The sequence below is a fragment of the Dreissena polymorpha genome, chromosome 2 (genome assembly GCF_020536995.1).
Source record: "Dreissena polymorpha isolate Duluth1 chromosome 2, UMN_Dpol_1.0, whole genome shotgun sequence".
Lineage (NCBI taxonomy): Eukaryota > Metazoa > Mollusca > Bivalvia > Myida > Dreissenidae > Dreissena > Dreissena polymorpha.
Window position 1 is genome coordinate 148,129,706 of NC_068356.1, and position 17,655 is coordinate 148,147,360.

The following is a 17,655-nucleotide window of genomic DNA, read 5'->3' on the forward strand; positions in this document are numbered from 1 at the left end:
CCCATTACCAACCCTGGGGCACACCTAGGTCAAACATTGGGCGTGGGGATACGCGTCGGCCTCTGCCGCGCCATTTCTAGTTTTACTTTGCTTCTGAATGGGAAAGGATTAAGTTTTCTCTATAATGTGTGTCTGTGTATGTAAGTTTACATGTAGCTTCTGTGTATACCAGTATATCTGTGTATAACAGTATGTCTGTGTACACCAGTATGTCTGTGTATACCAGCATGTCTGTGTACACCAGTATGTCTGTGTACACCAGTATATGTGTGTACACCAGTATGTCTGTGTACACCAGTATGTCTGAGTATACCAGTATGTCTGTGTACACCAGTATGTCTGTGTACACCAGTATGTCTGTGTACACCAGTATGTCTGCGTATACCAGTATGTCTGTGTACACCAGTATGTCTGTGTAAACCAGTATGTCTGTGTACACCAGTATGTCTGTGTACACCAGTATATGTGTGTACACCAGTATGTCTGTGTATACCAGTATGTCTGTGTACACCAGTATGTCTGCGTATACCAGTATGTCTGTGTACACCAGTATGTCTGTGTACACCAGTATGTCTGAGTATACCAGTATGTCTGTGTACACCAGTATATGTGTGTACACCAGTATGTCTGTGTACACCAGTATGTCTGAGTATACCAGTATGTCTGTGTATACCAGTATATGTGTGTACACCAGTATGTCTGTGTACACCAGTATGTCTGTGTACACCAGTATGTCTGTGTACACCAGTATGTCTGTGTACACCAGTATGTCTGTGTACACCAGTATGTCTGTGTACACCAGTATGTCTGTGTACACCAGTATGTCTGTGTACACCAGTATGTCTGTGTATACCAGTATATGTGTGTACACCAGTATGTCTGTGTACACCAGTATATGTGTGTACACCAGTATGTCTGTGTACACCAGTATGTCTGTGTACACCAGTATGTCTGTGTACACCAGTATGTCTGAGTATACCAGTATGTCTGTGTACACCAGTATGTCTGTGTACACCAGTATGTCTGTGTACACCAGTATATGTGTGTACACCAGTATGTCTGTGTACACCAGTATGTCTGAGTATACCAGTATGTCTGTGTATACCAGTATATGTGTGTACACCAGTATGTCTGTGTACACCAGTATGTCTGTGTACACCAGTATGTCTGTGTACACCAGTATGTCTGAGTATACCAGTATGTCTGTGTACACCAGTATGTCTGTGTATACCAGTATGTCTGTGTACACCAGTATGTCTGTGTACACCAGTATGTCTGTGTACACCAGTATGTCTGTGTATACCAGTATGTCTGTGTACACCAGTATGTCTGTGTACACCAGTATATGTGTGTACACCAGTATGTCTGTGTACACCAGTATATGTGTGTACACCAGTATATGTGTGTACACCAGTATGTCTGTGTACACCAGTATGTCTGTGTATACCAGTATATGTGTGTACACCAGTATGTCTGTGTACACCAGTATGTCTGTGTACACCAGTATATGTGTGTACACCAGTATGTCTGTGTACACCAGTATATGTGTGTACACCAGTATGTCTGTGTACACCAGTATGTCTGTGTACACCAGTATATGTGTGTACACCAGTATGTCTGTGTATACCAGTATGTCTGTGTACACCAGTATGTCTGTGTACACCAGTATGTCTGTGTACACCAGTATGTCTGTGTACACCAGTATGTCTGTGTACACCAGTATGTCTGTGTACACCAGTATGTCTGAGTATACCAGTATGTCTGTGTACACCAGTATGTCTGTGTACACCAGTATGTCTGTGTACACCAGTATATGTGTGTACACCAGTATGTCTGTGTACACCAGTATGTCTGAGTATACCAGTATGTCTGTGTATACCAGTATATGTGTGTACACCAGTATGTCTGTGTACACCAGTATGTCTGAGTATACCAGTATGTCTGTGTATACCAGTATATGTGTGTACACCAGTATGTCTGTGTACACCAGTATGTCTGTGTACACCAGTATGTCTGTGTACACCAGTATGTCTGTGTACACCAGTATATGTGTGTACACCAGTATGTCTGTGTACACCAGTATATGTGTGTACACCAGTATATGTGTGTACACCAGTATGTCTGTGTACACCAGTATATGTGTGTACACCAGTATGTCTGTGTACACCAGTATGTCTGTGTACACCAGTATGTCTGAGTATACCAGTATATGTGTGTACACCAGTATGTCTGTGTACACCAGTATATGTGTGTACACCAGTATGTCTGTGTACACCAGTATGTCTGAGTATACCAGTATGTCTGTGTACACCAGTATGTCTGTGTATACCAGTATGTCTGTGTATACCAGTATGTCTGTGTACACCAGTATGTCTGTGTATTTCAGTATGTCTGTGTAAACCAGTATGTCTCTTGAAGATATTGTCAGTGTTGTCAATGAATGGTTGAATGGGAAGAAGTAAAATACACTATCCCTACATGCATGTGCATTATTATATTAAACTGTATCCCTACTTTTGTACTTACAGGATATTTATGTATTTTGAAATATACATTACAAATGTTTAAATGCTTCAAGTTAAATTTAAAACAGCATGTCTGGCAAAGCTGGGAAGTGTTTCATATCAGCAATCTAATACATTGATGGGTATTCAGCAGTGTTTCATATCAGCAATCTAATACATTCATGGGTATTCAGCAGTGTTTCATATCAGCAATCTAATACATTGATGGGTATTCAGCAGCCAAATGTGTTCATGTTAACCCTTTACTACATAGATACATATTTTGACACATTTGAAGTCCCTTACAAAGTTAAATTTAAATACAGACCTTTTTTACTAGATTTAAGTTTTAATTGCTTCATGTCCAACCCTTTGAAATGGATGAGCAGCAAACTGCATAAAACCTGAACAGACTGCCAGTCACTTGCAGGCTATTCTGATTTTATGTTGTTTGCACATAACCATTTGGACTATGCTTCCAAGTGGAAAAGGGTTTACCTTAGGCCATCGTCATGTGACATTGTGTCAATCCAAAGATATCAGACTTGAGAACCATGGACTAATTGTAACCTCATTTGACACAGGTTCGATCCCCCGCTTAATCCTAACCTACTAACTTTTGGATAGCATGAAATGTTAAACCTAGGAGTAGTGTACTAGTGGCTTCACTTCAGACTCTAAAGGATCGCAGATCGGCTCTGAACAGGATGTCTCCAGTACCTTGCAGTCTCTATACCCCATGAAACAACTGACAAGTCTCTGATGACACAGTCTCTATACCCCATGAAACAACTGACAAGTCTCTGACGATTGCTATTTGTAGAAATGCCAGTACACTATAACAACTTGCTGCCATTAAAAAACATACATTTGCCTTCAGAAGAACTAATTATACCCCCACAAAAGAAAGTTTAGGGGGGTATATAGGAGTGAGCTTGTCTGTCGGTCAGTCGGTCCATATTAAGTGTCCGCTCAATAATTCAAGTAGTTTTCATCTGATCTTCACCAAACTAGGTCACGGGGTCACTTAGTGCGCTTTAAACATTGAGCATGTTGTCTGCTCTCTAATTGAAGTAGTTTTCATCCAATCTTCACCAAATTGGTCAGATGTACCTAGATGATGTCTAGATCAAGTTCCAATATGGGTCATGCTGGGTCAAAAACTAGGTCATAGGGTCACTCAGTGCGTTTTAAACATTAAGCATGGTGTCCGCTCTCTAATTAAAGTAGTTTTCATCCAATCTTCACCAAACTTGGTCAGATATTGTATCGATGTCTAGGTCAAGTTCGAATATGGGTCATGCCGGGTCAAAAACTAGTTCATAGGGTCACTTAGTGCGTTTTAAACATTGAACATGTTGTCCGCTCTCTAATTGAAGTAGTTTTCATCCAATCATCACCAAACGTGGTCAGAAGTTGTATCTAGATGATGTCTAGTTCAAGTTCGAATATGGGTCATGCCGAGTCAAAAACTAGGTCATGGGTTCACTATGTGCGTTTTAAACATTGAGCATGTTGACCGCTCTCTAATTGAAGTAGTTTTCATCCAATCTTCACCAAACTTGGTCAGATGTTGTATCTAGATGATGTCTTGGTCAAGTTTGAATATGGGTCATGCTGGGTCAAAAACTGGGTCACGGGGTCACTTAGTGCATTTTAAACATTGAGCATGGTGTCCGCATTCTAATTCAAGTAGTTTTCAACTGAGCTTCACGAAACTTGGTCAGAAGTTGTATCTAAATGAGGGCTAGGCCAAGTTCGAACATGGGTCATGGCTGGTCAAAAACTAGGTCACCGGGTCACTTAGTGTGTTTAAAACATTTAGCATGATGTCCTCTGTTTTTTGTGAACACAAAATGCAAAATATTCTGTGTCAATGCGGGGTTGGGGGTATTCGTCACGTCTGTGACAAAGCTCTAGTTCTAATAAATGTATCATATTAAAGGGGCCTTTTCATGTTCGGGTAAATTGACAAAATTGAAAAAAGTTGTTTCAGATTTGCAAATTTTATTTTTAGATATGATATTTGTGAGGAAACAGTAATACTGAACATTTACCATGCTCTAGAAAAGACATTATATGCATCTTTTGACAATTTAAAAACCAGAAAATTATAAAGCGTTGCAACGCAAAATGAATTAATAATTTGGAGAGTTCTGTTGTTGTCGTTTTATTTTGTGAAACTACGAGGATTGGTTATATAAGTTTAAAATACACCTGTCATTGTATCCGGAAGGATGGCCGAGTGGTCTAAGTGGGAGACATTTTACTCCAGGACTCCAGGGGTCAGTGGTTTGAGCCCTGCTGACGGTCACCTTTTTTTTCTTTCTTTAATTTTATTCTTGATTTTTCACTGGAGCATTTTATATCCAATGTTAACATTTAGCAATATAAAGCATTTAATGACAAACTTTTAAATCTGTGAAAAGGCCCCTTTAACACTTGAAAACATTGCAAGCAAATCTTAGCAGAGGAAAATACCGTTCAGCGTGCTCATACATGTATTCGCACTGAGCAGTGGAGTTGTAGATAAATTAAATCATGTGTGAAAACAAACACAACAGATAAAATTAATGCAACATTTATTAAACAAAGAGAATGCTTCCATAATTAACTAATAATGGCAGTACAATTTATACAGATGCATGTACTTTAAATACAGCCTTTAGTCCGCATAATTGAATGAGGTAACAGACATGAGAATACAACTATTAAGCCTGGTTTATGTTCACCCAGTCTCGTAGTATAACTCTAATTTAATCAGTGAAGACACTTTCTGCCCACACTGGATATACGTTTAGAAGAGACTTTATTTAACACAAAAATCCATAAAAGTCGAAAGTGTCACCCATGGTTAGTCTAATCTGGGGCAACACTTTAAGCACATGCTTTATGCCCAATTGTCCCGAAATGAGGATAATATTTTTTTTTTAACTTGAGCATTGAAAGAAAATCACTTATTGGTTGTAAACTAATATTGTGCAGTCAAATTAAATGTATTTTGAAAAATGCTTATTTTACAAATACGCCTTTCTTTTAAAACTAACTAAATATACACAGTACACAAAAAATTCTTACAATGCAAGTTAGCTTAATAAAATGTTTGCAATTGAATATCTGGAAATAAAAGCTAAAACCATGGTTTATAGTGTCATAAACCATGTGAAAAAGAAGGTGTAAATACACAATTCAAAGCGAAACAGTTTACCATCCCATTCACTTTTTAAAAATGAAGTAACACCACTTTTTACTGCTCTACTAGATTAAGAAAATAAATATGAAAATAAATATCCAGTAATTGGAGCCGAGCTCTCTGAAAACGGGGCTTAATTCATGTGTGTAATGTGTTGTTCTAGATAAGCCTGTGCAGTCTACACATACTAATCAAGGAAACACTTTCTGCTTTAGTCTGATGTCTCTTCTTTGCAAAAAATCCAATTAAAGTATAAAGTGTCATCCCTTATGTACATGTGCAAACACAGGCTAATCTGGGACGACACTTTATGCACATGCAAGCCCAGTTTTCTCAGAACAAGGCTCATATGTGAACGTTATAAGCATGGTGACTCCATCATAAAAATGGTATAATTTCAAAACACCAAGATATATAATATTTGTCTCTGACCCCAGAAATACATGAATAACATTCAATTACAAACTATACACAATTTATAATAATCATCAAATTAATCAAGTGTTAAGATTAATTGTATCTACTTTATATTTCCATGTAAAATACACCCATTAAGCACTTTAACCATGCTTAACTTCAGAAAATTAAAAAAAAAAAGCAAAAACACAGGAAATTAAGGTTTTGAACAGTTTTAAGTAAAAATCTCCCTTAATGCACCGATGATTATGTTGTATTTGCTTGTAACAGGTTCATCACACTTGAAGCCATGGTAATGTAAAATCATTATTATTTGTCGGATATAAATGTTCATTGATTTGGAGAGTTGACTGATCCACCAATAGAACACAAACACATTGGAAAATTACCCACCCAAAATCAGATCTACAAAATCAAGTGTTCCACAAGAGACATTTTTCAAAAAACAAAATATTTAATTTCAACAAATATAAACGATTTTACAGTATTTTGCCAATACCAATAAACATCAGCAAAGAAATGAATACATATATCATGATAACATTTGAGGAAATTAATAATAACTATAATATTATAAAAATAAAATATATTTGCAATTAAACAAAATATTTAATAATTATTTTATGATGAATAACAGATAATTGATGACTAAAGTTTATGCACAACATTGTAACTCCGAAGATTTTTTTTTAAAGAAGCAATTTCCAATAAATAAATACCTACCTTTCAGAATATTAAAAAAAAGAAACTTTTACAAATAATGCAGTGAAATACAACCATTGTAACAAGCCCACATGTTGTTATATGGGCAGAGCTCTGAGAAAACAGGGCTTAATGCATTTGTTTAAAGTGTTGTCCCGGGTTAGCCTTTACAGTCTGCACAGGCTAATCAGAAATAACTCTCACATACCCTTCCTTTTTCGCTAAAAAAACCTTTCATTAAGCGAAAAGAAAGGAAAAAAAAGCCAAAAGTGTTGTCCCTGATAAGCCTATGCAGATACATGTAGCTCTATGCACATGCATTAACTCTTTCAGTGCTGCAACCGAACTTTGAAGGCCTTTGCAAACAGTTTGGATCCAGATGAGACGCCACAGAATGTGGCGTCTCATCAGGATCCAAACTGTTTGCTATTCTGATAGTATTCTTTGAAAAAAAATCGAAGAAAATGCTAATTTTAGAATTTCAGCAGACGACATTTTAGCAGATGAAAAATTTCCCAGCATGCAAAGTGTTAAGCCTGTTTTTTCAGAGCAAGGCTCACATGTGACTTTCAATCAGGACCAAGAATCATCTTCCATTTAACAGAATAAAAACTGTTTGTGTCTTTAATAACCAATTGTGTTTGTGCATTGATTAAGAATTAATTTTGTGTGTGGTTTTCTGGTTTTCCAAGCAATTTTTAATTGAAAGTTTCACAAAACTTTAAATAAACTAATATAAACAATGTCCTGTCAATTGCTTGTTTTTTATTATTGTCAATCATATGCAAAATGTTAAACAAATTAATTTTTGTATTGTATATTGTACAGAATTCCCCCAATATTTACACACCATTCTTTCTTCTCAAAGAATCATCACATTTGTTTACACATTTACAACACATCCATCTACAACATCCAACTATTAAAACAGAGTTTGATCTATACCATATATATGTCAGACATGGAAATGTTAATAAATAAATCACACCATCAGCTTGTCCATATTCTCAGATCAACTGAGACCATTTGTAACATTGCTCATGATTGGTTTAATTTATAGTGTCTAAGCCCTATTTAAAATGTCCAACCAATCATGCTGATCCTTACAAAATGCAATTAATCACAAAAGAAAATTCTGTTACTATGGCAGATAGCTGGAAAATAACACATAATAAATGTACAAAGCTTGATTTAAACAAACTTAGGAAAGATGAGAGCTTGACAAACATTTACAATAATTATGTCTTATTTGTCTGTCCCTTTAATCACTGTTTTCTGTAAGCACAGATTTGACCAATCACATCTTTCTCTTGGGATGTCCAATCAAATTGCATGTTTCATCTGCCTGGTAGAGCACTCTGGGATGACCAAGCAGGAGGCTTGATCCATATACTAGTATTTTATGGTAAAACTGTATTTTGTAAGTTTTGTTCACACACTTATGGATGTTTATAAAGTTTTGCTTCACAGACATTCTCAAGTCAATACTAAACAGTATGAATACTAGATTTGTTTTCTTCCTTGACCAATCATAATGCTTGTTAAACAGTGTGTTTTGTTCTAGACCAATCACAATGCTTGTTACAAACTGTTTATGTCCTATGGAATTCCGGTACAATACTTCATGATCTCTATGGTGATGTGCCCTTCATAAATGTGTCTGGAACAGAAGAAAACAACACACATATAGTTAAGCATATATCTGCAGAGGCAAGGTCCAAGTTTGACCTTCAAGAAACTAAAATCACTTATAATTTGTGTGTGAGTTATAAAAGTATGAACTTATATCCGAGCCATGTTCTTAAACTGCCCTGATAATGAGCCAAGTTATTCAAAAGATTATTTAATATTTTCAAATTACCCCCCCCCCACCCCAGCATTAAAATAAGTACAAATTCTGCCAATATTAGTGAATTTTCGTTTGCAGATATTTGATTATTTATAAAGATTTATGGCCCATGAAAAGCTACTACTGTCATGATTTGGTACTGTAAACATAAATAGAAATGGGTGGAATTACATGTATTCAGAGACAATATATAACTTTAGGGTTTCAACACTTTATTAAATCAGTAAAAAAATGTAGGTTTCTGAGCTAAGCTTTGTAATATTGACAGCTATGGAAAAGCTAACGTCACAAATATTGTAACACTAAAAAAAAATTACTTCTTAATTGTTCATAAATATATTTAAAAACAAGGGCTGTTTGTAAAACATGCATGCCCCCCATATGGGCTGTCAGTTGTAGTGGCAGCCATTGTGTGAATACGTTTTTTGTCACTGTGACCTTATTACATGTATATATAATTATTTCCAAACCAGTTTTCGCGCACAGAAAAACGAACAAGAGCACCGCCTTGGGGGTGCAGACCGCTCATCTTTTTTTCTTTTTAAAAGAAAAGGACCTGTCTCAATTTCAATCACAAAGGATGGAGGGGTGGAGTGAAGAGGGGTGTATAGTGTGGGGGTCTGGTCATTTATTACATTATCTTTTTAGCTCACCTGAGCGATAGCTCGAGGTGAGCTATTGTGATCACTCAGCGTCCGGCGTCCGTCCGTCTGTAAACAATTTGTAAACATCTTCTTCTACTAAACCATTGAGCCAATTTCAACTAAATTTCATGTGGAGCATCCCTAGGTCATGGGACAAAAGAATTGTTAAAAAAAATTTGATCACATAACCAAGATGGCCGCCACACTTATAGGGGGGCATGCATGTTTTACAAACAGCCCTTGTTTCTATGGGATTTTAACCACAACTGTTCATGTTTATCTCCGACACATATTTTTAGGTCACCTGTCATGAAGTGACACGGTGAGCTTATGTGATCGTGTGATGTCCGGCGTCCGTTGTGCGTGCCTGTTCGTGTCCGTGCGTCCGTCCGTCAACAACTTGTTTGTGTAGACAGTAGAGGTCAAAGTTTGCATCCAATCTTGATGAAATTTGGTCAAAATGTTTATCTTGATGAAATCCGGTTTGGGATTGTATTTGGGTCATCTGGGGTCAAAAACAAGGTCACTAGGTCAAATAATAGAACAACCTTCTGTAGACAATAGAGGTCACAGTTTTCATCCAATCTTTATGAAATTTGGTCAGAATGTTTATCTTGATGAAATCTGGGTTGGGATTTTATTTGGGTCATCTGGGGTCAAAAACTAGGTCACTAGGTCAAATAATAGAAAAACCTTGTGTAGACATTAGAGATCACAGTTTTCATCCAACCTTTATGAAATTTGGTCAGAATTCTTGATGAAATCTGGGTGGGATTGTATTTGGGTCATCTGGGGTAAAAATCTAGGTCAAATAAATAGAAAAACCTTGTGTTGACAATAGAGGTCACAGTTTTCATCCAATATTTATGAACTGTGGTCAGAATGTTTATCTTGATGAAATCTGGATTGGGATTGTATTTGGGTCATCTAGAGTCAGGAACTAGGTCACTAGGTCAAATCATAGAAAAACATTGTGTAGACAATAGAGGTCATAGTTTTCATCTGATCTTAATGAGTCAGGTGAGCGATTCAGGGCCATCATGGCCCTCTTGTTATTTTTTTTTTTTTTTTGGGGGGGGGGGGGGGGGGGGGTAATCTTGGGTGGGATGGTTGGACGGTATTTCAAATAAAATAATAAAAATAAATATTTGTTTTTTTTTAACCATGTTTGAAAAAAACAAGAGATGTGTTTGTCAGAAACACAATGGCCCCTATTGCCCAGCTTTAAAAATTTTTTTTTTTTTTTTTACCTTCAACCACTCAAAATGTGCAGATTTATGAGAAGGCCGCTTTGAAATATTATTTTTTTTACCTTTGGCCTTGAAGGATGACCTTGACCTTGAAGGATGACCTTGAACTTCAACCACTCAAAATGTGCAGCTTCATGATAACGCCGCTTTTAAATTATTATTTTTTTGACCTTGAAGGATGACCTTGACCTTGAAGAATGACCTTGACCTTGAACTTCCATAACTCAAAATGTGCAGCTTCATGAGAACGCCGCTTTGAAATTTGTTATTATTTATTTGACCTTTAACCTTGAAGGATGACCTTGATCTTGAAGGATGACCTTGACCTTGAACTTCCACCACTCAAACTGTGCAGCTTCATAAGAACGCCGCTTTGAATTTTTTTTATTTATTTTTTTTACCTTGAAGGATGACCTTGAACTTCCACCACTCAAAATGTGCAGCTTCATGATAACGCAACTATTTTTTCTTCAATATTTTGTTTGACCTTTGACCTTGAAGGATGACCTTGAAGAACGACCTTGACCTTGAACCTACACCACTCAAAATGTACAGCTTCATGATAACGCCGCCTTGACTTTTTTTTTACCTTTGACCTTGAAAGGATGACCTTGATGAATGACCTTGAACTTCCCCACTCATAATGTGCAGCTTCATGATAATGCCGCTTAGAAAATTTTTATTTGTTTTTTTACCTTTGACCTTGAAGGATGACCTTGACCTTGAAGGATGACCTTGCGGACGGACGGAGACCCCACCACAACAGTACATAATATAATCTGCAAATGTGGTCCTAAACTGCATCCAAGAACGAGTCACTGTGACCTTGACCTTTGATCTAGTGACCTCAAAATCAATAGGGGTCATCTGCCAGTCATGATCATTGTACCTATGAAGTTTCATGATCCTAGGCGTAAGCGTTCTTGAGTTATCATCCGGAAACCATCTGGTGGACGGACCGACGGACAGACCGACCGACCAACATGTGCAAAACAATATACCCCCTCTTCTTCGAAGGGGGGCATAATAAATCATGCTGTTGAAAGAAGACTGTTGCCAATCTCCCATATACAATCTGTTTATTCTTCACATGATATACAGAATGTTCCTTGCTCCCTTGTATGGCAACCGTTTTCTCGCTTATACATTAGCAAGTTGTCACCTTTATAAACTCCCTATACACAAGCAAGTTTTCTCCCTTATTAACTAGCAATTCATCTCATTATCTCCCTTAAGCACTAGCAAGTTTTATCCCTTATTAACTAGCAATTTATCAAATTATCTCCCTTAAACACTAGCAAGTTATCTCCCTTATATATTAGCCTGTTATTTCCCTTGTACATTAGCCAGTTATTTCCCTTGTACATTAGAGAGTTATCTCCCTAATTCACAGATGCTATATCTCCATAATACATTATGCATTTTTACCTGACTTCCCTGGAAAGCAAACAATTACTTTTTGTGAGTCAGTGCATGAATGAAAATATGTGAACTGTTCTTCCAAACAAGCTGTTTTGCTTTGTACTATTTTGTCTGCATTAAATACCAGTTGCCCAGCTCAGTAAGCGGTAAGGATACATCTGTTGTTTTTTTCCTTTTTTCATACCATTTTGTAGTGTTATTATCCCGAGTGCACCCACACATTATATCACTAGCTAAGACTTGAGTAGATAAGTAGAGTTAGCAAGTAAGGTGACCATAAATACAGTAAAGCTTACATGAATGATATGACAAACTCCACCATGGACATAAGAACAAGAGGTGTGCTTGTCAGGAACACAATGCCCCCTATTGTGCTGCTTTGAAGCCAAAAATTTGACCTCTGACCTTGAAGGATGACCTTGACCTTTCATCACTCAAAATGTGCAGCTCCATGAGATACACATGCATGCCAAATATAAAGTTGCTATCTTCAATATTGCAAAAGTTATGAACAAGGTTTAAGTTTTGACGCCGCTTTGAAGCCATATATTTGACCTTGAAAGATAACCTTGACCTTTCACGACTCAAAATGTGCAGCTCCATGAGATACACATGCATGCAAAATATCAAGTTGCTATCTTCAATATTGCAAAGTAATTAAATATTGCAAAACTTTAAGCAAGGTTTAAGTTTTCCACAGAATGACAGACAGACAGACAGGCCAAAAACAATATACCCCCCATTCATTCGATCCAGGGGCATAAAAAAGGTCACAATAAGGTATAAGTTACAACATGAAGCATGCTTTTTCTGTCACCAATTATGCAATAATTAACATATTTTAATTGATGCACATTTAACAATCAAGAACAGAAATGTATACATGAATATGAAAGAACTTAATGTCCAAGGATCTAACACAATTTGCTGCAAAATATTCCCATCACAAAAGTAAACCTGTATTAGTAAGTTTTACAAGGAAAATATGCTTTATTTTCTTCTATATTCTATTGAAGTTGTTGTCACCAATAAAATGCGGTAAATTTTAATATGCTTTGTAAGTTCATTAACCCAACTTTCTTCAGTCCCAGTGTTCAAGAGAATGAAAATGCAAAGAGTATAATGTCAAAATGTTGAATCTACTTTATATTTCTATATCAGATACAGTAGTCCCATGCAAACATCCTGATAAATATCACATCACACAAACATACCCATAAACACAACAAGGGGAACTGTTAGTCAACTATACCAAGGGGAGCTTATAATTTTAGCCAACTAGGCCCAGGGGAGCTAATTATGTTTGCCAACTAGGCCCAGGGGAGCTTATAATGTTAGCCAATTACGGCAAGGGAAGCTAATTATGTTAGCCAACTAGGCCAAGGGGAGCTAATAATGTTAGCCAACTACGCCTAAGGGGGCTAACCAGGTTAGTAAACTGTAATCAACTAGAATGTAACTACCATTCTAAACAGACACTGCCTGCATACTGGCTTAACACTTATAGTGCAGGAAAAATTATATTCACATATATGTATTATTATTAATTACAATACGATCAAAATATAATTTTATTCCTAACTTGTGTGATAATGTCATAATTTTTTTTTTTTGAATTCTTCACCCCACATTATCTTTAAATACACACTTATGGACAGAACTTTCCTACTGTTTTAACCATTCAGTTACATCTAGAAATAACTTTGATATCCCACCTAATCAAATACAAATGTGTCACAGACACTGATCATGCCTCCACCATGTGTCACAGACACTGATCATGCCTCCACAATGTGTCACAGACACTGATCATGCCTCCACAATGTGTCACAGACACTGATCATGCCTCCACAATGTGTCACAGACACTGATCATGCCTCCACAATGTGTCACAGACACTGATCATGCCTCCACAACACATACTTGGGCACATTCAAATCCACTATATATTCTACAGATGATAAATTGACGAAGGGCCCTGATTCTACCAAAACTTGTGGCAGCCACAATTCATTTCTTTACAATCATGTACACATTAAGGTAATTTAACTGGGAATGTGTGAGCAGGATCCATCCAAAAGTAAAGGAGAAGTTGAAAACAAAAAATGTTGGGACTATAAATCATACATGTATAATGGAAAAGCAGACAAAGGGACATAATTTCCGCAAAAACGCGTTGCAACCAAAGTTCCTTTCTTTCTGATCATCTATACGTTGAGGTTATTCTACTGTGAAAGTTTGAGCAACATCTATCAAGTAGTTTAAGAGGATTTAGTAAAGAAACATATTGGGAATATATATTCTACAGTAGAAAAACAGACAAAGGGCCGTAATTCTGCCAAAAAGCGTCGCAGCCCTAATTCCTTATTTAAAGATTATCAATTCATTAATGTCATTCAACAGTGAAACATTAAAAGAGTTTTACCTGTAGATAAATTAAAGTTCAAAACACAAGCGTGAGGATGTATAAATCGACAGATGGACTGACAAGTGCAATGTTGAATGCCCCCCACCTTGAGGGAGCTCCTAAAGGCCAACGTATCAAAGCAGCCTGTTTGAATCAATGTCAATATGAGCATAGTTAGCAGAAAACTGGGCTTTAACCCTTTCAGTGCGGGAACCGAATTTTGAAGGCCTTTGCAAACAGTTTGGATCCAGATGAGACGCCACAGAACGTGGCGTCTCATCAGGATCCAACTGTTTGCTATTCTGATAATATTCTTTGAAAAAAAATGCTAATTTTAGAAATTAAGCAGAAGACATTTTATCAGACGACAAATTTCCCAGCATGCATTGGGCTTTAAGCATGTGCATAAAGTGTATTCCCAGATTGGCCTTTGCAGTCCGCACAGGCTAACTGAGACAACTCTTTCTGCTTTTATGGAATTTATCGTTTAATGGAAGTCACTTATAAATGAAAATCCAATAAACACCTTCCCACTTAGAAGCTAACTGAAAATGGCTAAGTGCAAACAGCATAAAACCAGAACAGCATGTGAGTAGATTGCAGTCCGTTCAGGTTTTATGCTGTTTGCTGCTCATCAGTATCTAAGGATTGGAAATGAAGCCTTAAACACTTGAATCTAGTAAAAAGTCTTTATTAATTTAACTCTACAAATGTGTCAACATCCATATCTAAGTGGTAAAAGGGTAAGGCAGAAAGCATCATCTCTTATTAGCCTGACTCCACAAGTTATCTGGGAGGACACTTTACTCACGCTTGATTGGTCATTGTCGGCTAGGGTACTACTTACCTGTACCCCAGGTACTCTGAAGTATACTTACATGTACCCTGGGTATGGTAAATATACTAAAATTTATCCGGGAATTTATCGCTTAATCTGTCTTTGTCGGCTATTTTTTTTTAATTAATTATTTTCACATTTATGAAAATTTTCTGTAAAATGACCTCTATATTATCGAAACTCATACTCAAAAGCATGGTGATGCAGTTTTTTTTTTAAATAGAAGTTTGTACACTTAAGAATACCTGGGGTACATGTAAGTAGTACCCGAGCCGACAATGACCAATCCAGCTTTACTAACATGCATGAAGCCCAGTTGTCCACAAAAAAGTCTCATATACCTCACAGTTAAGCCTGTAATGCATGCGCAGCAAACAATATACCAATATAAACTGGACTACAACAAAACATACAACTGAACTGGACCCATATTCACCCACTTTCTCATAAATTTATTATACATTTTGTACATCATAATTTGGAAATAATACAAAAATGCGACACATAGATATTAAATAGAAAATTGTAAAAATTGTATCATTCAAATTGGAAAGATAAATTTAGAATTGTGTAATTGATTTAACTCTCAGAACACAGGGATTAATGGTGTCTTGTTCTGAGAAAGCTGGTCATAATGCATGTGCGTAAAGTGTCGTCCCAGATTAGCCTGTGCAGTCCTCACAGGCTAATCTGGGTCGACACTTTCGGCTTAAATGGTATTTTCCGTTTAAAGGAAGTCACTTTTTACCGATAATCTAGTTTAAGCGGAAAGTGTCGTCCCTGATTAGCCTGTGCGGACTGCACAGGCTAATCTGGGACGACATTTTACGGACATGCATTATGACCAGCTTTCTCAGAACACAGGGATTAATTCATGTGAGACACATGTCGTCACAGATTCACCTGTGCAGTCTGATTTCTGCTTATGGAAAAAAAATGTGTTTACCAGAAGTCTCTTCTTAACAAAAATAAAGTTTTGTTGAAAAGTGCTGTCCCTGATTAGCCCGTGTGGACTACACAGGCTAATCTGGACTGACACTTTAAGCACATGCTTTGAGCCGGCATTTTCAACAGCACCGCTCATTTTATTTAATTCCAATTGGAACAAGGGCTGTTTGTAAAACATGCATGCCCCCCATATGGGCTGTCCATTGTAGTGGCAGCCATTGTGTGAGTATGATTTTTGTCACTGTAACCTTGACCTTTGACCTAGTGACCTGAAAATCAATAGGGGTCATCTGCGAGTCAAGATCAATGTACCTATGGAGTGTCATGATCCTAGGCAAAAGCGTTCTTGAGTTATCATCCGAAAATCATTTTACTATTTCCGGTCACCGTGACCTTGACCTTTGACCTTGTGACCTCAAAATCAATAGGGGTCATCTGCGAGTCATGATCAATCTACCTATGAAGTTTCATGATCCTAGGCGTATGCGTTCTCGAGTTATCATCCGAAAACCATTTTACTATTTCAGGTCACCGTGACCTTGACCTTTGACCTAGTGACCTCAAAAACAATAGGGGTCATCTGCAAGTCATGAGCAATCTACCCATGAAGTTTCATGACCCTAGGCGTATGCGTTCTTGAGTTATCATCCGGAAACCATTTTACTATTTCGGGTCACCGTGACCTTGACCTTTGACCTAGTGACCTCAAAATTGATAGGGGTCATCTGTGAGTCATGATAAATCTACCCATGAAGTTTCATGATCCTAGGCGTATGCGTTCTTGAGTTATCATCCGGAAACCATTTTACTATTTCGGGTCACCGTGACCTTGACATTTGACCTAGTGACCTCAAAATTGATAGGGGTCATCTGCGAGTCATGATCAATCTACCCATGAAGTTTCATGATCCTAGGCGTATGCGTTCTTGAGTTATCATCCGGAAAGCATTTTACTATTTCGGGTCACCGTGACCTTGACCTTTGACCTAGTGACCTCAAAATCAATAGGGGTCATCTGCGAGTCATGATCAATCTACCCATGAAGTTTCATGATCCAAAGCGTATGCGTTCTTGAGTTATCATCCGGAAACCATTTTACTATTTCGGGTCACCGTGACCTTGACCTTTGACCTAGTGACCTCAAAATCAATAGGGGTCATCTGCGAGTCATGATCAATGTACCTATGAAGTTTCATGATCCTAGCCCCAAGCGTTCTTGAGTTATCATAAGACAACCACCTGGTGGACGGACCGACCGACCGACCGACATGAGCAAAGCAATATACCCCCTCTTCTTTGAAGGGGGGCATAATGAAATGGAAATTTAACACATTCATATAACTTGTGAGACATTGCCCTAAACTTAAGACAAGAACATTTTTAATAATTATGAAATCTCCAAAGGCTTGTTATAAATTTCAAATTTTACAATTTTTGAAACTCATCTTTTCGAGTAGGAACCAGAAGGAACCTACAAAATA

At 37.3% G+C, this 17,655-nt stretch overlaps 1 protein-coding gene across 12 annotated transcripts in view; it reads right to left on the bottom strand.

Moving 5' to 3' along the window:
• Positions 1 to 5,069: 5,069 nt before the first annotated feature.
• Positions 5,070 to 17,655, bottom strand: part of LOC127869384 (phosphatidylinositol 4-phosphate 5-kinase type-1 alpha-like) — a 75,630-nt gene continuing 63,044 nt past the window's right edge. For all 12 annotated transcript variants that reach the window (XM_052411920.1, XM_052411917.1, XM_052411915.1 and 9 more), the window contains one exon: positions 5,070 to 8,476. In XM_052411920.1, the coding sequence (XP_052267880.1) occupies positions 8,465 to 8,476 (12 nt within the window). In that variant the 3' untranslated portion in view covers positions 5,070 to 8,464. The remainder of the gene's footprint in view (positions 8,477 to 17,655) is intronic.